Below are 22,129 nucleotides of genomic sequence, written 5' to 3' on the forward strand. Positions count from 1 at the left end.
TGCCAAACACAAAGAAATACAAAACATAGAAAATTAACATAGAATGCCCACCCAAATCACACCCTGACCAAACCAAAATAGAGACATAAAAAGCTCTCTACGGTCAGGGCGTGACAGTTTGTGCCATTTTGTGAATTCTTGTTTGGTGAGCAGACCCCAGACCTCACAACCATAAAGGGCAATGGGTTCTATAACTGATTCAAGTATTTTTTGCCAGATCCTAATTGGTATGTCAAACTTTATGTTCCTTTTCCTTTCCTTTCCTCTCAGATCGTTCACAGCTCTGTGGAAATGACCTGTGGCGCTGATGTTTAGGCCGAGGTATGTATAGTTTTTTGTCTGCTCTAGGGCAACGGTGTCTAGATGGAATTTGTATTTGTGGTCCTGGGAACTGGGCCTTTTTGGAACACCATTATTTTTGTATTACTGAGATTTACTGTCAGGGCCCAGGTCTGACAGATTCTGTGCAGAAGATCTAGGTGCTGCTGTATGCCCTCCTTGGTTGGGGACAGAAGCACCAGATCATCAGAAAACAGTAGACATTTGACTTCAGATTCAAGTAGGGTGAGGCTGGGTGCTGCAGACTGCTCTAGTGGCCTCGCCAATTCGTTGATATATATGTTGAAGAGGCTGGGGCTTAAGCTGCATCCCTGTCTCACCTCCCGGCCCTGTGGAAAGAAACTTGAAGAGAAGACTTTGCTTTTGTTCTGGTTTGTTTGTTTCTCAATTAGGGTATGCAGGGTGAATATGTGGTCTGCCGTACGGTAATTTGGTAAAAAGCCAATTTGAAATTTGCTCAGTTGTGGATGATGGAGGATGATGTTACGGAGTTTAAGTATAGCCAATTGGAATTTGTGGTCTGTATATTTTATCATTTCATTTCATTTCATCAACCCCACAGGCCTTTTTCGATTGGAGGGTTTGTATTTTGTCCTGTCGTTCATTCAATTTAATTGGAGAATCCAGTGGGTTCTGGTAGTCTTTAATAGTTGATTCTAAAATTTGTATTTGATCATGTATATCAGGGGTGTCAAACTCATTCCACGGAGGGCCTAGTGTCTGCAGGTTTTTGTTTTTTCCTTTCAATAAAGCCCTAGACAACCAGGTGTGGGGAGTTCCTAACTAATTAGTGATGTTAATTCATCAATCAAGTACAAGGGAGGAGCGAAAACCCGCAGACACTCGGCCCCCCGTGGAATGAGTTTGACACCTGTGATGTATATGTTTTTGCTGTTTGTTTCTTGTTAAATAGCCAAAAAGATTGGAGAAGTGGTTTATCCATACATCTCCATTTTGGAAAGATAACTCTTCGTGTTGTTGTTTGTTTTGAGTTTTTCCCAGAAGTGGTTAGATTCTATGGATTCTTCAAATTACATTGAGCTGATTTCTGATGTGCTGTTCCTTTTTTTCCGATAGTGTATTTCTGTATTGTTTTAGTGATTCACCATAGTGAAGGCGTGGGCTCACACCATAGTGAAGGCGTAGGCTCAGGTTACCTGGGTCTCTATGTTTTGGTTGGATAGGTTTCTCAATTTCTTTCTTAGGTTTTTGAATTCTTCTATATACAGGGCATTCGGAAAGTATTCAGACACCTTGACTTTTTCCACATTTTGTTATGTTACAGCCTTATTCTAAAATGAATTAAATAGTTATTTTCCCTCATCAATCTACACACAATACCCCATAATGACAAAAGTGAAAACATTGTGTACATTTAGACATTTTAAAAAACAGAAATACCTTATTTACATAAGTATTCAGACCATTTGCTATTGAGCTCAGGTGCATCATGTTTCTGGCCAAACAGAGTAAATGGGGGAGAAGGGCCTTGGTCAGGGAGGTGTCCAAGAACCCGATTGTCACTCTGACAGAGCTCCAGAGTTCCTCTGTGGAGATGGGAAAACCTTCCAGAAGGAAAACCATCTCTGCAGCATTCAACAAATCTGGCCTTTATGGTAGAGTGGCCAGACGGAAGCCCCCCCTCAGTAAAAGGCACATGACAGCCCCCTTGGAGTTTGCCAACAGGCACCTAAAGGACTCTCAGACCATGAGAAACAAGATTCTCTGGTCTGATGAAACCAAGATTGAACTCTTCAGCCTGAATGCCAAGAGTCACGTCTGGAGGAAACCTGGCACCATCCCTACAGTGAAGCAGGTGGCAGCATCATACTCTGGGGGATGTTCTTCAGTGGCAGGGACTGCTGGCTGTCATGTGCCTTTTACTGAGGAGGGGCTTCCGTTTGGCCACTCTACCATAAAGGCCTGATTGGTAGAGTGCTGCACAGATGGTTTTCCTTCTGGAAGGTTCTCCCATCTCCACAGAGGAACTCTGGAGTTCTGTCAGAGTGACCATCGGGTTCTTGGACACCTCCCTGACCAAGGCCCTTCTCCCCCAATTGCTCGGTTTGGCCAGAAACACAATGCACCTGAGCTCAATAGCAAAGGGTCTGAATACTTATGTAAATAAGGTATTACTGTTTTTTTATTTTTAATACATTTGCAAAAAAATAAAAAATAACGTTTTCACTTTGTCATTATGGGGTACTGTGTGTAGATTGATGATGAAAAAAAGTATTTAATCAATTTTATAATAAGGCTGGCTGTAACATAACAAAATGTGGAAAAAGTCAAGATGTCTGAATACTTTCCAAATGCACCGTACAATTTCAAGTTCTTGAAATTTTCCAGAATGACTGACCTTCATGTCTTAAAGTAATGATAGACTGTCATTTCTCTTTGCTTATTTGAGCTGTTCTTGCCATAATATGGAATTGGTCTTTTACCAAACATGGCTATCTTCTGTATGCCACCCCGACCTTGACACAACTCAACTGAATGGCTCAAACGCATTTAGAAGGAAAGAAATTCCACAAATTAACTTTTAACAAGGCACACCTGTTAATGGAAATGCATTCCAGGTGACTACCTCATGAAGCTGGTTGAGAGAATGCCAAGAGTGTGCAAAGCTGTCATCAAGGCAAAGGGTGGCTACTTTGAAGAATCTCAAATGTAAAATATATTTTGATTTGCATAAAAACTTTTTTGGTTACTACATGATTCCATATGTGTTATTTCATAGTTTTGATGTCTTCAGTATTATTCTACAATGTAGGAAATAGTAAATATAAAGAAAGACCCTTGAATGAGTAGGTGTGTCCAAACTTTTGACTGGTTCTGTATATTATTGCCTTGCTGTATAAAGGCACTTGTCTTTGTCTTGCCCATTCACCCTCTGAATGGCACACATACACAATCCATGTCTCAATTGTCTAAAGGCTTAAAAATCCTTCTTTACACTGACTGAAGTGGATTTAACAAGTGACATCAATAAGGGATCATAGCTTTCACCTGGTCAGTCTATGTCATGGAAAGAGGAGGTGTTGTTAATATTTTGTACACTCAAGTGTATATACAGTATATACTTAGGAGAGCAATTCTGACTCGCACAACTCCAACTCAGCCATTAAGGTGCTGCACCCCGTCCTTTCACAACTCTCCAGAAGAGATCATAGATTAATGTAACTCTTTCACATCATCTGTCTTCTCTGTTTCCTAGCTGGTTGAGTCGTGAATGTCCTTGACAATGTTTAAGAATGTCAGTCAACGCTGGAAGATGGTGTTAATGAATAAGAGAGGCTCAGATCCAATGATCCAGCAATACAATGAATCTAAACCTCCAAAGCCCCCTACAATAAAAGGAATATCTTGTTCAATAACATCTAAACCGCTACAGATCTCTACAATACAAAGAATAATCTATACAATAACATCTAAACCGCTACAGATCTCTACAATACAAATAATAATCTATACAATAACATCTAAACCACTACAGATCTCTACAATACAAATAATAATCTATACAATAACATCTAAACCACTACAGATCTCTACAATACAAAGAATAATCTATACAATAACATCTAAACCACTACAGATCTCTACAATACAAAGAATAATCTATACAATAACATCTAAACTGCTACAGATCTCTACAATACAAAGAATAATCTATACAATAACATCTAAACCGCTACAGATCTCTACAATACAAAGAATAATCTATACAATAACATCTAAACCACTACAGATCTCTACAATACAAAGAATAATCTATACAATAACATCTAAACCACTACAGATCTCTACAATACAAAGACTAATCTATACAATAACATCTAAACTGCTACAGATCTCTACAATACAAAGAATAATCTATACAATAACATCTAAACCACTACAGATCTCTACAATACAAATAATAATCTATACAATAACATCTAAACCACTACAGATCTCTACAATACAAAGAATAATCTATACAATAACATCTAAACCACTACAGATCTCTACAATACAAAGAATAATCTATACAATAACATCTAAAATGACATAAAGCCCCTGGTCAAAAGTACTATAAAGGGAATTGGCTGCCATTTGGGACGCACTCAGTCCTCCCAAGGTTGTTTGTTGCTTCTGGTGGTTGGAGCTAAGAGAAGAATTTGGAATCAGCTCGAGTTGTGAGATAATGGAATTTTATTTAATACTTAACCAAAGTTGCTCTTGAGTGGAGACACAATTAGAAGAAACTTGGAATCAATAGTGAAGGTAAATAAGGGATTTTCTCTGTTAGGCAACAGAACGATAAACAGTAGAATGTCTTCGTCTGTGTTTTATTGTACTCTGCTGAAGACATGCATCGGTCAACCCAGGGGGTGCCTTAACTCTCTGCTGCTCTGGAATAACATTGATCATTTCCATTGCATTTAAAACATAGTTAGACTTTGCTGCTTTAGGGTACATTAGCTTTAATAAATATTGAGAGAATAGTAAACTCTAGGGGAGAGTGGTAAGTTGAGCCAACCTTGTTTCCAGGAAACCATACACAAAATGTAACAATTTGACAATATTTGGGAAGAGGTCATCATTTTATGGAGTATGTGAAGGAAGAAACCACATGGAAAAAGTGGCAAGCAAAAAAGGAATTTCACCAAGTCAAATTAATTTATTGTGTTAGAGGTTTCATGATGCTGGTGTCTGAACCAAAGTTGATAATTTTAAGATTGTTCTATACATCAGCTGGGGGTCTCTATAAGCTACAATATGAGGTCCTAAACCTGGCATGAAAGTGCATCCTTGTATCTGTGTTGGCTAATATTGTTACAAATGTTTGCCTTGGGGTAATTTGAGCCAATGGCAAGTTGAGCATATTGGGGTGTTTTCTTCCCAGGAGTTATTACCATCCACCAGGTTGGCATTGTTTATTCATCAGAAACACATACAAAGTTATTCCTCTTCGTGACTGAGATGACGTTTTCACAACTAAAGTTTTGCTTCACTACATTTTATTTAACTAGGCAAGTCAGTTAAGAACAAATTCTTATTTACAATGACGGCCTACCGGGGAACAGTGAGTTAACTGCCTCGTTCAGGGGCAGAATGACAGATTTTTACCTTGTCAGCTCGGGGATTCAATCCAGCAACCTTTCAGTTACTGGCCCAACGCTCTAACCACTAGGCTACCTGCCGCTCTAACCATTAGGCTACCTGCCGCTCTAACCACTAGCCTACCTGCCGCTCTAACCACTAGCCTACCTGCCGCTCTAACCACTAGGCTACCTGCCGCTCTAACCACTAGCCTACCTGCCGCTCTAACCACTAGCCTACCTGCCGCTCTAACCACTAGGCTACCTGCCGCTCTAACCATTAGGCTACCTGCCGCTCTAACCACTAGCCTACCTGCCGCTCTAACCACTAGGCTACCTGCCGCTCTAACCACTAGGCTACCTGCCGCTCTAACCACTAGGCTACCTGCCGCTCTAACCACTAGCCTACCTGCCGCTCTAACCACTAGCCTACCTGCCGCTCTAACCACTAGCCTACCTGCCGCTCTAACCACTAGCCTACCTGCCGCTCTAACCACTAGGCTACCTGCCGCTCTAACCACTAGCCTACCTGCCGCTCTAACCACTAGGCTACCTGCCGCTCTAACCACTAGGCTACCTGCCGCTCTAACCACTAGGCTACCTGCCGCTCTAACCACTAGGCTACCTGCCGCTCTAACCACTAGCCTACCTGCCGCTCTAACCACTAGCCTACCTGCCGCTCTAACCACTAGGCTACCTGCCGCTCTAACCACTAGGCTACCTGCCGCTCTAACCACTAGCCTTCCTGCCGCTCTAACCACTAGGCTACCTACATGCTCCACTGTTTTGATTGGTGTAACGTTAGCTAGAACCCACAAGTGTCTATCCAGATAATGAAAAGGCTCCTGTGAAAGAGAATTCATGGAACTTATAGTTACATGCCATTTACGGCGTGCATGATCATGAGCAAAGTAATTGTAGCCTATCATTTCACTTCACTGTGAGAACCATGAGCACGGGCTGACTTGGCTTTGCTGTACCTCAGCCAAAGCCTGCCAGCCGCCTACCTAAGGTTGCACGGTGTCCATTACGATGTAGAATAACGCATATCAGCTATCTTTCAAAAGTTATCCATTTTGCCGGAGCTTCATCTTATTCTTTCTAACTATTACAATGGCGGATTCGCGGCTGCAATTTATGGAAGATGACAAAACGTTGAAGATAACAATAGATGACGAAGTCAAAAATAGGCCAGTGGTTTCCATCTGAGGCAAAGTTTTCCCTAAAATCAATGCATAAGACATATCCAGCTCCGGAACCAGCCATAGAGCCAGCTGACTAATCTTTTGAATATGGTGTTGTCAAAAAAAAATGCTAATAACATTACCTAACTAGATAAGGTTAACATACTAGCTAGCTACATTGATGTTTTTCAACTCCATGTGGAAATTCCCAATTCGGGCATATGTATAAGTAGCCATTGTTATTCTTTGGAGGTGGACCCAAACGTGCATTCCCTCTATTGGACAGGAAATTATGTTGAAATAGAGGCAAATTCCTCTAGAGGTGTCCTTTAAGCCTGTGTTAAAAAATGCTTAAAATTATTAAAAGACAAAAAAATCTATTGTGATTGTGTTGAACTGTGTTTGGGAAAGAAACATTAACATGGTTTTAAAAAGGTAGTGGTAATATTTAATTCAGTACAGACATTTTTAAGAAACTAGAGAGATTACATTTAAGACATACAATATACCACGCCCCCATTCCATGAATTAAACTTTGTCCGACCAGCACCATCACCCAGTCACAGGACACCGTCACCCACTACCCCAAGGGGGTTCAAGTTATCGTGTCCCGCAGCTCAACTTACCCCATAGACCACTTTTTTCGGACAAGCTATGTTTTCAAAACCGTAATGTTTACATGAATTCTGATTATTTCCAGGGATACACAACTTCCTGAAATATATATCTTTGTTAGAAAGAATACTATATTTCCCTTGTTGGAGTGATGCTGAATGTAGAAATGGCTCAACACCCCACTCTCCCCTTTCTTTTCTTTTTCTTTTAACATAAAGAAACAAAGTATCTTTGTTCCATGCTGCTGTTATTCACTAACACACACACACACACACACACACACACACACACACACACACACACACACACACACTCTCAGTCTGACTCTCTCTTTCTCTCTTTGTCTCTTTCTTTCTCTCAAACACACTTATAAATGAAACTCACAGAATCTTGTAGTCGCAGCCGGTGTATTTGGGCCACTCGATGTAACAGATGATTCGTCCAGGGAGCTCCTCGGTCATTGAGTAGTAGTATTGAGGGAAGGCCAGAAGCAGAGCCAGCACCCAGATCACCCCCACGATCACCTTGGTCTCTGTGGATGACATGCGTTGCTGCAGGGGGTGGATGATGGCAGTGTACCTAGGAAGAGAGGAGAGGCAGCAGGGGCAAACACATGTTCAGTCCTGGGGGAAGATACAATGGGAAGATCTACAAGCACACACACACACACAAATGATCACACACACACACACACACACACACAACTATGTCTTACTATACTTCTGAGTACTTTGAGGGGACAAACAATTAATTCCCATTCAAACATTTTATTTTCTCCAGCCCTAAACTTACCCCTAAAACTAACCCTAACTCTTACTCTTACCCTTATTCTTACCCTTAACCTAACCCTAACCTAATTTTTTAGATGAGGACCGGTAAAATGTCCTCCCTTCTGTGTCCTCACACACACACACACACACACACACACACTGAAGGTATTGATAAAACATTTTCTATTATTTTCCTCTGAGCTTCAGGGTCTCCAACAATGCAATGTGGATGTTACAATTTCAGTTCGACTCATAGACTGCGTCTGCCGTTGACAGAGTAAAAACTTATGAATACATTTTTCTGATAAGAGAAAATCATACTGTAAATTGGTCTCCTTTGAATCGTACCAACATAATAATTTATCCAGACATTATCAGACCTTTGAAATGAAAAGCGGCCCTTTGGAAGTCAAAGTATTTATTTTCATCACCACTTTAGTATCATTCTCTCAAAGATCGATAATCATGCAGCACCTAAATTCAGTCGGAGCACATACTGTACTGAGTGCATAAATATTTTAGTTTATGTCCCAAATGGCACCCTATTCTCTATATCCCTCAAACTCACCTCGGCCCACTGCTTTTTTATTGTTCCCCTCTAATCAGGGACTGATTTAGACCTGGGACACCAGGTGGATGAAATTCATTATCAGGTAGAATAGAAAAGCAGCAGGCTTCGGACCTCATTTGGAAAGAGTTGAATAGCCCTGCCTTATATCATGCACTACCTTTGAGTCCCTGGTCAGAAATAGTGCACTATATGGAATAAAGTGCCATTTGGGATGCAAACTCACTAAGTCCCATTCCATCAATAGGCTACTGACGTAACAGTATCTCACACTTCGACAGCAGCATATCAAGCGGCACTTGAGAGGAAATGCAAATTCTTCCCCCTGGAGTCGATGTCTGCGCTGAAATCTAATTAGCACAATCATTTAATCGCTGACTTTAAGCTAGAGACTTCCAGGTTTTTGCATGGGCTGCACATCTCAATCCACTGACTGCGCCGGCGTTGGCCGTTCGGCTCTGCAGTGGAAAACGACAGACTTACAACGTGTTTGTGAGACCAGGACACATGTCTTCTCATGGAAACGTCCGTAAAGTCAGAACGTTTTGAGCTAGTAAATATTTGGGAAGCTGAGACTCTCACTAATACGAACGTGTCATCCATTTTGGTCCTTCGGCGTACCAACTCTGTACAGGTCTTCTCACAAAAAGTCTGTAAAGTCGGAACAGTTTGAGCTAGAAACGATTTGGACCCAGTTCTGAAAGAGGAGACACAAGCTTCACAGTACTGGTCCCCAAGGTCATCCGGTAACTGGAAGTGAATAGAATCTTTCAACCAAAAAAATGTCCCTGAGCTTTCCTATATTTCTAAAATACAGGAAACATACTTCAAAACATACTTCCTTTTGATTTATTTTTGGACTATCTCAACTCAAATCGACGTTTAGTGGTCACGTAAACAGATTTGCAAGTGCAGGTGCAGCAAAATGCTTGTGTTTCTTGTGTTTAATACCTGTCACGCCTGCTCCCCCTCTTTGGCACTCGAGGGTGTCAGGCTGCCCTTCATTACGCCCACCTGTCACAATCATTACCCGCCGCTGCGCAATATTGGACTCACCTGGACTTAATTACCCCCTCTTTATCTGTCTGCTCCTCACGTTATTCCCTGTGTCAGCATTGATGGCGTTATTTTTTTCCTGTCCAGACGCTGTTCCTGTCCTGTTTCATGTCCGTTGTTCATAAAAATGTTTCCTTGTACCTGCTTCCTGTCTCCAGCATTGATCCTCACAATACCTAGCAATAATACAATAAACAATACGCACATAATCCATAAAAATAAAAATATCAGAACGAGCAATGTTAGAGACAGGTTTTGCAATGTCTTTTTTTGCCATGTATGAATGTGTTATTCAATGTGTTTCTATGGGCTAATAGCAGTAAGACCAAATTCAATGTTTCATCAAATAATAAAAACAATTTTTTTGCTGATACCTACAGGGGTCCTAAAATTCGAAATCAAATAGCTAGATGGTATATGGTATGACCATCTCAAAACAACTCATCTGTTAGCTTAGTAGATATTGCTTTCGAGAAGCTTAGACACTATGGATTATACTGGGAGATCTAATCAACATCGTAATCCACCTAATAGCCCCATTTAATCTGCTAATTGGATTTCTGCCAATAACCAACTGGGGGAGAGAAGATACTTGATTTCAAAACACTCCCAGTAGTCGACACAACTATCTGTCACATTTTGGCTATCTGCTATGCTAGGCTCGTTCCACTACCACATGGCTAGGAAACTTGTATCGTGTTGTTTCAATTGAGACTTGCAATGCTGCTTCTCCATCGTATGAGTTTAGTTTAGAGGTGTCTCTGACAACACTACTTGAAGAGCCTATATACAGTAGAAGCTATAGAGGCCTGGCTTTTGAGGCTAGTGTGGGTTAGATACTGGTGACTGATGTCAGCTTGTTTACTTTTCACCAATGGCATCCAAATGCATAGATTTACATACTGTATGTCCACATGAACAAACAACACATAACCACTGTCTTTATGTTTTATTTTCATACCCCTACTACACCATGGAATCATTGTTTAGGGAATCCTTTTGTTATTTTCCAAGGGGAAATTCGATCAGTATTCTGTAGCTACTATTTGCCCCCGAGTGTCTGCAGCCTCGCTCTTTGTCTCAATTTCTTTCACACCTGTTTCACACCTCACTTTCTTTCTGTGTTCTACCTGCCTTTGTTGTGAATGTCTTTAGGCAATAGCAGGCAACACTGGAAGATGGTATGAATGAATTAGAGAGGCACAAATCCAATGATCCGGCAATAACATCTAAACCACCAAAGCCCCCTACAATACAAAGAAAAATGCAATCAATGAAAAGGAAGATTCTGCCGTCAGGGTGCTCTCATCTCACATAGAGCTCCCCATGGTATAGGGTTCTTCTGCAGAGGGGCCAACACCCTTGCATAATATCCACATCAACAGATGGGAGGAGATGTGTCCCGGTGGCAGACCTGGGTTCCAATACTTATTTCAAATAGTAAATATGAAACATGGCTTTGGGACATGTCCAACTCAATGGATTCTCCATTCACCAAGTGGATAGGACATTGGATTCAGGGAAATCGAGAAGGGGAGGGGTAGGCCTTTTCATCAACAGCAAATGGTGTGCTGACTCTAACGCAGTGGATGTCTCGACCCATTGTTCACCCGTCTTGGTATACCTCATGGTCAAATGCCAACCCTTCTACATCTCAACTGTTTGCTGCTGTTATCGTGACTGTTATACATTCCACGTCATGACAAAAATAACAACAAGCTGGCACTTAACGAACGATGTACGAGGCTATAAACAAGCTATAAACAAGCAGGAAATCATGCACTTGAAGGACGCTTTTCTTCTTGCCGGTGATTTTAATTCCACGTCATTAAGACACGTGATGAAAACTTCCATCAACACGTCTCCTTTGCCACAAGGGGCGATAAAGTTCTAGACCACTGTTACTCTACCCATAAGAAAGCATACAAGGCACTCCCTCGTCCCTCCTTCGGCAAATCAGATCATGACTCTATTCTCCTGCTTCCTGTCTACAAGCAGTACCTCAAATAGGAAGTACCCTTGACGCACTCCGTTGAGAAATGCTCCTCCGAATCAGAGGCTATGCTACAGGACTGCTTTGCTAGCGCATCAATGAGCTAACCATCGCCGTCACCAGCTTCATTAGGAACTGCATCGCCGACGTTGTCCCCACAGTGAAGGTTCGCTGCTTCCCCAATCAAAAGCCCAGGATTAACACAGACGTTGACGCTAAGCTAAAGAAAGGGCTACCACACACAAGGGTATTGCAGACAACCCCGAGGCTACGGCTGAGGACATGAACAAGTACAAGAAGTCCCACTACAACCTCCCCAGAGCCATCAAACAAACAAAAGGACAATAAAGGAACAAGGTAGAATCTATTACATAGGCTCTGCCACCAACCACATGTGGCAGGGGCAACACTCTATTACGGATTAAGGAAGACACAGCCATGATCTGCCCAATGATGCCTCTCTACCAGGCGGGTGTGTGCTTAGTCCCCTCCTGTACTCCCTGTTCACCCACGAATGCGTGGCCATGCACAACTCCAACACCATCATCAAGTTTGTTGACGACACAACGGTGGTAGGCCTGATCATCGGCGACAATGAGACAGCCTACAGGGAGGTATACTTATTGTATATAACTTCTGACCCACTGGAATTGTATTACAGTGAATTATAAGTGAAATAATCTGTCTGTAAACAATTGTTGGAAAAATGACTTGTGTCATGCACAAAGTAGATGTCCTAATCGACTTGCCAAAACTATAGTTTGTTAACAATACATGTGTGGAAAGGTTGAAAAACAAGTTTTAATGACTATAACCTAAGTGTATGTAAACTTCTGACTTCAACTGTATATAGCATCTCTAAAATCTAAAACCGCCAGTAATGTACATCGTCCCAGCTCCTTCCGGGCATCCAGAGAAAAACAAGCCTTATGCCGGTAACAAAAACCTATTCTCAGCTTGAACTTCCTTATCAAGTTCTCTACATGAACAGTAAAGCTCAGCTAGTCATCCACCCACACACCCAAATATTTGTACACTTTGACTTGCTCCATAGTATGTCCAGCCAATGTAGCAATTACATGATTAGTAACATGCCTGGCATTTGAAAATACCATGCCTTTTGTTTTACCCAAATTTAGAACCAGCTTGAAATCATACAGATTACGTTGTATGATGTTAAATGCTCTTTGGGCATTTTCAAAAGATAAAGATCAACTACTACCACTTGAATAAATAACAGTATCATCTGCATAAAAATGGACATCTGCTGTTTCAATAAGATCCCCAATGTTGTTGATATACAAAATGATCAACAGTGGGCCCAAAATAGAACCTTGTGGAACACCTGAGCATACCTCTATGAACTCAGATTTACAACCATCTGCCATTACACATTGTGTACGATTTGATAGGTAATTTATAAACCAATCTAGAGCATGACCAGTAATTCCCCAACATTTTAATCTTTGCACCAACACAGCATGGTCCACAATGTCAAATGCCTTCGACAAATCAATGAAGACAGACACACAATGTAACTTCTTGTCAAGAGCACAGTGGATGTCATTTAAAACCTTCAATGTTGCTGAAACAGTGCTGTGGCCAAACCTAAAACCTGATTCCATTCCATTTAAGATGTTGTTTTCTTGGAAGTAGGCCTTTAGCTGCCTACTAACTAAGGACTCCAGTACCTTTGACAATACAGACAATCTTGATGTGGGTCGATAGTTGTCAAGTAGCGAGGGATCTCCACCTTTCAGGGGAGGCAGTACACAAGCAGATTTCCATAACTTGGGGATTTCCTTAACATCAAGCATGAGGTTAAAAATACATGTTAAGGGGGAGCAATGATGTCTGCAGCTAGGAAACGGGGATCTAGTTCATCAGGGCCAGGGGATTTTTTCCCATCAATTTCTTTCAGGGCTTTATGCACTTCTGAAACAGAGAAGGATGAAAAGGAGAATCTGGTGAAGGAGTGCACAGGGGTGTCAGGTAAATTCATAGGGGGCTCAATTATACCTTTGACCTTTTCAAATAAACTCCCTGCATCTAAAAAAATGCTGATTCAAGCGTTTCAGAATGGAGGTTCTCCCATTTACAATCTGTGTGTCTACCAACAATTGTTTGGGAAGCTGTGTATCTTTTTTTGCACTACAATCCTTTCACTACTTGCCAAAATTTGGATGGATTATTTAAATGATCTGAAGTAGATTTCAGGTAGTGGTCTGCTTTCAATTTACGGATCATAGCCAAGACGTTGAAAAGCCATTCAATCATCTGTCTAACCAGTCCCTCTTGCTTTAGCTCACATAGCATTTCGTTGTGTTATGATTTTTGTAAGTTCCTTAGTAAACCAAGGGTTCTCTCTGACCTTAATCCTGATTTTTTTTTAAAGGGGCATGCCTATTGCATACATCCTGGAATGCGTTGTGGAAGTAAGAAAAGGCTAGTTCAACATCAGGGATTCATTCCAGTCTATTCCATTCAATGCTAGATACATCATGTAGAAAACCTTGAATATCAAACCGCTTCCAGTTTCTTTTCTTAATGACACGTGGAGATTTCTTAAGAATGTTACCATCTCTCACACAGGCAATAGCACAGTGATCACTTGTTGTCATTTGCAAAAATACCAGAAGCATTAAAATAATGAGGAGTATTGTTTAAGATCAAATCAATCAAAGAGGATTTCAGAGGATATTTTATATTCAACCTAGTTACACTGTTGACAATCTGAGTGAGATGATGGGCATTGCATATAATTTAGAGATGATCAGAGCTAGATGTTAACCAATCCTGATTCAGATCACCCATCAGGACAAACTCAGAATTTACATTCTGTGATAACAATTCGAAAATACAATCTAGAGAGCTAACAGTAGCAGATGGATGTCTATAACAACAAGATACAACAATATTTAAAGATGAGCCAAGGTTTAGGTTCAAAGACAGATATTGAAATTGCTTAGGTTAGGTAATAGAAGTCAGAACGACCACCGAGAACTTGTCTTTTACATATACAGCAACACCACCACCCTTAGATTTACCATCTGTACGAAAACATTGTAACCATTTATGCCAATTTTTTTGTCTGTAAAAGATTTTTTGAGCCAGGTTTCAGAAAGCATAAATACATCAGGGTCGGCAGTTATTATCCATATATTCACAAAATCAAGCTTCGGCAGAAGACTTCTTACATTCATATGCAAAAACTGCAGGCTACTGACTACTCAATTCGGCAGGGGTAAGAATGTCAGGACCTGGGTTAGATTGCACATTTCCAAACAATAGAAGCAGCAAGATAATGGCTAGATTGAGGGTTACAACATTTGGATTTACAGACAGCACTTGAATGAGAATCCATAGTCACCAGAGTCTTTAACGCCACATATTTCAGGAGATGTGTGAAGTCCAGAGACATGGTTAAGTACCAAGAGAACAGTCCTGACATGTAAGAGCAAGAGTCCGATTTCTCCCATATTGTTTGGGAGAAATGTGCTTAGTTCTCACGTCTATTTACGGAGCAAGCGTGTGGTTTCTCACAAAACTTGAGGGAGAAACAGTCATATATTTCCTCATTCACAGAGCAACGGGCTCTAAAAGTATCGCCAACATTGTAAAAGCCAAGTGTAGACAACAGCAAAATGAACAACAGCAACATGTTGGTTTATTGCCCTAAGAGTCACCAATCAAATAGACCAACCGCAGATCAATAAAAAAAGTCAGCAATCACATGGTCCACCAGGGTCTGGTCTGGCGGTAGCGCTGCCGCATTGACCCCAGACTTTATACATTTGACCCCAACACTGGGGGTTCATTCCCCGCATACTCCTTACTTGTCTCCATTCACTTCCCTCTAACCCTCCCTATTTCATTCCTTCAAATTAACACATACAGAATGCTGTTGTCCTTTTCTATATAAAGCAATCAGATGACGATGGGTGAGAGAGATACAGATTCAGTGATTTGCCAAATCACGGTGACATCCCCTGAGAGTCAGGATGAAATGAGTGGAAAGTGAATGAAGAATCACGGTGACATCCCCTGAGAGTCAGGATGAAATGAGTGGAAAGTGAATGAAGAATCACGGTGACATCCCCTGAGAGTCAGGATGAAATGAGTGGAAAGTGAATGAAGAATCACGGTGACATCCCCTGAGAGTCAGGATGAAATGAGTGGAAAGTGAATGAAGAATCACGGACACAGTAGTCTAACTGCCACAGCAGATGGTACAATTGGGTTAACATGCAATTGAATGTGCTTTAAAGTGCTTTGCAGTGCCTACCCTATGTTCACATAGACACGCACGCACACACACACACACACACACGCTCACACGCACGCACACACACACACATACACACACAGTATCACACACACATGCTCTCCAACACAAATATATACACACACTTCGTCACCCCCCAGACTGTCAGTAAAGCATTGTTTAATTCCTCTGCAGGTTTTTAGGGTTGTTGTTGACACTTGGAAAACTGTTTTCTTCTGAGAACTCTAAAAAAGGTGGCAGGGCTTGTCAGTGTGTTATGGTTTGGCAGGCTGAGGATCTGATTGTGTGTACATACTTACCAGGGTGTCTTCACTGGGAGACTGAGAGTCAGACAGCATTTTTGAATTTTGCAACACTGAATGTTTTAACACCCACCACAAGCTGCTGGGGATATTGTCCATTGTCGACACACACCCATGCAGATATACTCAGACAGGCAGACGCATGCACTGACAAACAGACACAAATACACACAAATGCATGCCCGCACACACACATTGACAGGCGGCGGGAGGAGGTAACAGAGACGCTACATGATAGACCTTACCAGTTACAGTTTGCATACAGGAGTGCATACATGATCACTGGCTCATTAAGTTTGTAAAGATAATGTGTTCATGAAGAGACACGATTCATTAAGCAAGTTAATTACAGTATGTGGTTGAATAATGATGAATGGAGAGCTGACTATTAGCTTAACCCCTGTGTGTATAGTATTGCTCTGCTCACAAGCAGTGTGTGTGTGGGGGGGGGGGGGGGGGGGGGGGTCAAAAACGGACCCTGCTCAAAAGTAGTGCACTATATAGGGAATAGGGTGCCATTTTGGCCAACATTGGGGGTAAATTCAGATCAGTGTGTGTTTGGAGCGTGTCTCTCTGTGACCTTTCAGCACCTGACATGGAGCCTGCTCTCACTACTCCAATTCCTCTCAGGGGTCATTTAATTTTAAAACACTGCAAAGGTCAAGTTCATGCAGACTCTGCTGGTAGAAAAGCAGAGATATGCAGGCATTACAGACTATTACTGCTGGAGAACGAAGTCAGAGGACAAATCAGACAGCAGCATTCACATGAGAATCTCACAAACAGAAATGGAGGTTAATTATAACAGCCATGTGAGGGGTGAGTCTGTTTAAAAACAAAAGCCTGGAGATAAACAAAACAGTGAGGTCACAAACACATGCACACAGATACACGCGAACGCGCACACACACACACACACACACACACACACACAGCTGTTTTTTGTCCAGCATCATGGGGGAATGAAGCCATCAGATTGGTGAATATGGTGTTGCTGTAGGTTGACAAATGGCTACTACACCTGACCACCATACATTAATTATACTAATAACATACCACAGCACTCTAACATCACAGCCTCTGTCACCTCACATCAATACATAACATGAACACATCTACTACATACATTATTATTAACATTAATTATCTATACAAGTTGCTGATTGACATACCCTAAATAACCGTTTGAATTGCAGTGCACAAATGAAATGCATATTGATTGGTTGGTTTGATGAAGGATGTAGTAGCAGAGGCAGTAGCATCACTCCAGAACCAATTTTGTTGAATGAATACATTACTAGCTATATAACATGTCTATGTAACCTATGTATAAATGTTATTGTCTTAATGTCTTAATTGTCTTAATCCTAATATGTTATAACATAGTTATTTGGCTACTAATATTCAAGTGCATTATTGTTATTATTAAAGTACATTTTTGTTCTGTTTGAATTATTGTCACCATAAACATACATTCTAGCCTTTGGATTAAATTCACATTTTTTAGATCAGTGTGAAACATGAGAAGCTGCGCATTGAAACGTTTCCCCAAACAGAACTCACCTGTCCACCGCTATCGCAGTCATAGAGTATATACTAGCGAAGACAGCAGCGACGGGGAAGAAGTTGTGAAAGCGGCAGTACATCAGCCCGAAGTACCACTCGTTGTGCACGGAATAGATGAAGTTGATAACGGTGTTGAAGGCAGACATAGACGCTTCAGCAAACGCGAGGTTCAACAGAAAATAGTTGGTCACAGTTCGCATTCGTTTATGCGCCATAATGATCCAAATTACTACGACGTTCCCCACCAGAGACACAGTAACCATGCAACTGTAGGCGAATGCCCATAGCACAATTCTCCAAACGGGTTGCACAAACTGGTTCCAGTCCTGATCAGTTCCATTGACCCCTGAAGAGTTGGTCCAATTGCTTGGCAACTGTAAATCAGTTGTGGTGACCAAGGGATCCATTGTTTTGGTGTTCTGCTGGTGACAATAATATAGTTAGTCCATGCAACACCTATAAAATGTACACTAATCAACCAGTTACTGAGTGAATAAATGGTAAGAAATCATCTTGGAGAATACTGATGTCTTTCAATTGAAACTTTATTCGGCATTGCCATCCTGACGAATCTGGCACCCCTAAATTAGACTGGTAACATGATGCAATGATCACTGAAGAAGCAGCTCACACACAGAACATTTAGAATAATCCGCAGTTATTCAAAATTGAATTTGGATAAGAAAATTAATGTGTATTTAAGTTGACTCCATTCCGCGTAAAATGTAGGTGTTCCTTTGTACATAGCGTTCAACGGAGCACCTCTTCTCCACCGCAGCAAAAAGACACATGACTTAAAAGGAGCTGTTCCAAGACTTGACTCCACTCTCCAGCGCTCTACTCTGTACTCCGTACCCTATACTCTTGGCTCATTGAGGTGCGCTCTCTCTCTCCCTCTCCCTCCCTCCCTCTCTCTCTCTCTCTCTCTCGCTCATACTTAGATGCGTGCCAACGGGTGCGCAGCCAAGAGCAGGCGTACGCAAATATCAGAGATTTTCTGCAATTTTATATGGTAACGGAAACGTCCATGGACTGGACAACTTGTTCAACGAGCCCAGCATAGTTTAGCAAATTCATAAATGTCTAAATATAGACAATAGAGAGATATGTAGCCGACAAATACATGTTGCTACTGTAGGATATGGGGACACCTATAGTGAATGGGTGGTGTATTTCATTATAGGCTCTACCCCGCTATTTCCAATCAGCTGACATAAGCCACATATTCTGACAACATTGGAGAAACAAGACATTGTGCCAAAAAATTGGAAAAGGAGAAAGAGAGGGTTAGATTAGAGAGAGACTGAAATGAATGTTGCTCTGTTTTCCTTTCCCCAAATTGGTGTAAAAAGTGTAGAAGATATTTATACTGAGGTGAACAACTTTGTGATATGTTTTGGAGGTTTTGGAGGCCTCTGAAAACGTACCTGATGGGCTTCTATTGCATGCGCCATAAGGGGATAGATAGAGTACTATGTCAAGCATAACTGAAATCAGGTCCTGAAACCTGAAAGAGCAGGGAAATTCATTTTAAGTCAGTTATCACAACTTACTCTCTGACACATGTTCCTTCTCACTCTCCATCTGGTGGCCTTTTCTGCCTCAACCACCCAATGCTCTGTGGCGCTCTCTGCACTATAATGGTCATAGCTATATTACTGAATGAATGTTGTACCCGAGGAATTGGGGCAGATCGACAATCAGTCAATGTGCTTGAGTAACACAGAGAGAGAGAGCGACAGAGCAAGAGAGCGAGAGAGAGCGAGAGAGAGCGAGAGAGAGCGAGAGAGAGCGAGAGAGAGCGAGAGAGAGCGAGAGAGAGCGAGAGAGAGCGAGAGAGAGCGAGAGAGAGCGAGAGAGAGCGAGAGAGAGCGAGAGAGAGCGAGAGAGAGCGAACTTCCTAGGGGCCCAGAGATAAATTGTTCTGTCTAAGTGACTGGTTAGGGCCAGTTTGCCCTGTTCTGTGAAGGGAGTAGTACACAGCGTTGTATGAGATCTTCAGTTTCTTGGCAATTTCTCACATGGAATAGCCTTCATTTCTCAGAACAAGAATAGACTGACGAGTTTCAGAAGAAAGCACTTTGTTTCTGGCCATTTTGAGCCTGTAATTGAACCCACAAATGCTGATGCTCAAGATACTTAACTAGTCTAAAGAAGACCAGTTTTATTGCTTCTTTAATCAGATCAACAGTTTTCAGCTGTGCTAACATAATTGCAAGAGGGTTTTTTAATAATCAATTAGCCTTTTAAAATGATAAACTTGGATTAGCTAACAAAACGTGCCATTGGAACACAGGAGGGATGGTTGCTGATAATGGACCTCTGCACGCCTATGTAGATATTCCATTAAAAATCATTCGTTTCCAGCTACAATAGTCATTTACAACATTAACAACGTCTACACTGTATGTATGATCAATTTGATGTTATTTTAATGGACCAAAAAATTGCCTTTCTTTCAAAAATAAGGACATTTCTAAGTGACCCCGAACTTTTGAACGGTAGTGTATGTAGTAATACGCTTTTTTTGGGCGGACGTAAAGGTAACGTAAAGGTAATGGCGGACTGAATGAAGTTATGTAGAGCACCTCAAGATAAAACATAATATTCGAAATATCTGCTAAATTAGACAAAAATATTAGCACTAAATAATCTGGTGGGTGATAACCTTCAATCTGGATAATAACACAAAACAAATCCTAAAACTAGACATTTATCGACAAATATTACGAAAACAAGCAACACCCAAACATGACGGGGAGTAAGCCAGGGAAAGGGACAGTCAATAAGATTGAAACCAAAATGAATGAAATTAAAAAGGAGAACACCGTTCTGAAGGAAGCCTTACTGGATATACAAACTAGATTCATGAGAGAGAATTTGGTACTTACAAGTATCCAAGAGAAAGAAGGAGAAGTTCCTGAATCTGTAGTTAGAGAGTTCCTTCTTACAGCGCTTCAGATTCCACGCGAAGTTATCGACAAGATCCAACTTGAACGTGTACACCGCTTCGGACAGAGAGGGCAGAGGTACGAACGCCCAATCGTTGCCAAATTTGCTTCATTTAAAGATAAAATAATGGTTAAAAGCCTGGGTAAAAGACTTGCTGGGACCAAAATTGGCATGAATGATCAGTTTCCGAAGGAAATTGCCGAACGGCGCAAAGTTCTGTATCCAATTTTCAAAGGAAATAGATTAAAAGCGAAACGAGTAGCTCTCGTCGTTGATAAACTATCTATTGATAACCAGTTGTTCAGAGACACAAAGACTACTCCATGTGTAAAGGCAGTCAATGTTGTTCTCCTCCTCAAACGAGGAGGAGCATGGATAGGACCAAGATGCGGATTGAGGGAAATAAGCCATCTTTTAATGAACACAGCAAAACAAGACACTACAAAAACTACAAAACAACAAACGTGACTAACCTTCAACTGTCCTGTGTGGACACAGGAACAAACACCCACAAAACACCAGTGAAACCCTGGCTGCCTTTGTATGACTCTCAATTAGAGACAAACAATACACACCTGTCTCTAATTGAGAATCATACCAGGCCGAACACAAAACCCCACATAGAAATACAAACATAGACAAACCCACCCAACTCACGCCCTGACCAACTAAAATGAATACAAAACAAAGGAAAACAGGTCAGGAACGTGACAGAACCCCCCCCTTAAGGTGCGAACTCCGGGCGCACCAGCACAAAGTCTAGGGGAGGGTCTGGGTGGGCGTCTGTCCACGGTGGCGGCTCTGGCGGTGGACGAGGTCCCCACCCCACCATAATCAATCCCCGCTTCTTTATCCCCCTCCCAATGACCACCCTCCCACTAACCCCACCTAAATGAAGGGGCAGCACCGGGATAAGGGGCAGCACCGGGATAAGGGGCAGCACCGGGACAAGGGGCAGCACCGGGACAAGGGGCAACACCGGGATAAGGGGCAGCACCGGGATAAGGGGCAGCACCGGGACAAGGGGCAGCACCGGGACAAGGGGCAGCACCGGGACAAGGGGCAGCACCGGGACAAGGGGCAGCACCGGGACAAGGGGCAGCACCGGGACAAGGGGCAACACCGGGATAAGGGGCGGCAGGTCCTGGCTGAGGGACTCCGGCAGGTCCTGGCTGAGGGACTCCGGCAGGTCCTGGCTGAGGGACTCCGGCAGGTCCTGGCTGAGGGACTCCGGCAGGTCCGGGCTGAGTGGCAGCTCCGGACTGTAGGGCAGCTCCGGACTGTAGGGCAGCTCCGGACTGTAGGGCAGCTCCGGACTGTAGGGCAGCTCCTGACTGGCGGGCGTCTCTGGCGGCTCCTGACTGGCGGGCGTCTCTGGCGGCTCCTGACTGGCGGGCGTCTCTGGCGGCTCC

The 22,129-nt window shown here is 42.2% G+C and overlaps 1 protein-coding gene across 1 annotated transcript in view; it reads right to left on the reverse strand.

Annotated features, from left to right (window-relative positions):
* LOC129826555 (substance-P receptor-like) overlaps positions 1–18,603 on the reverse strand; it is a 51,195-nt gene extending 32,592 nt beyond the window's left edge. The window contains exons 1-2 of the mRNA XM_055887437.1: positions 17,763–18,603; positions 7,610–7,804 (exon numbers count right to left, since the gene is read on the reverse strand). Of these exons, the coding sequence (XP_055743412.1) occupies positions 7,610–7,804; positions 17,763–18,172 (605 nt within the window). The 5' untranslated portion in view covers positions 18,173–18,603. The remainder of the gene's footprint in view (positions 1–7,609; positions 7,805–17,762) is intronic.
* Between the last annotated feature and the right edge of the window lie 3,526 nt (positions 18,604–22,129).

Source organism: Salvelinus fontinalis, chromosome 28, assembly GCF_029448725.1.
Source record: "Salvelinus fontinalis isolate EN_2023a chromosome 28, ASM2944872v1, whole genome shotgun sequence".
NCBI lineage: Eukaryota > Metazoa > Chordata > Actinopteri > Salmoniformes > Salmonidae > Salvelinus > Salvelinus fontinalis.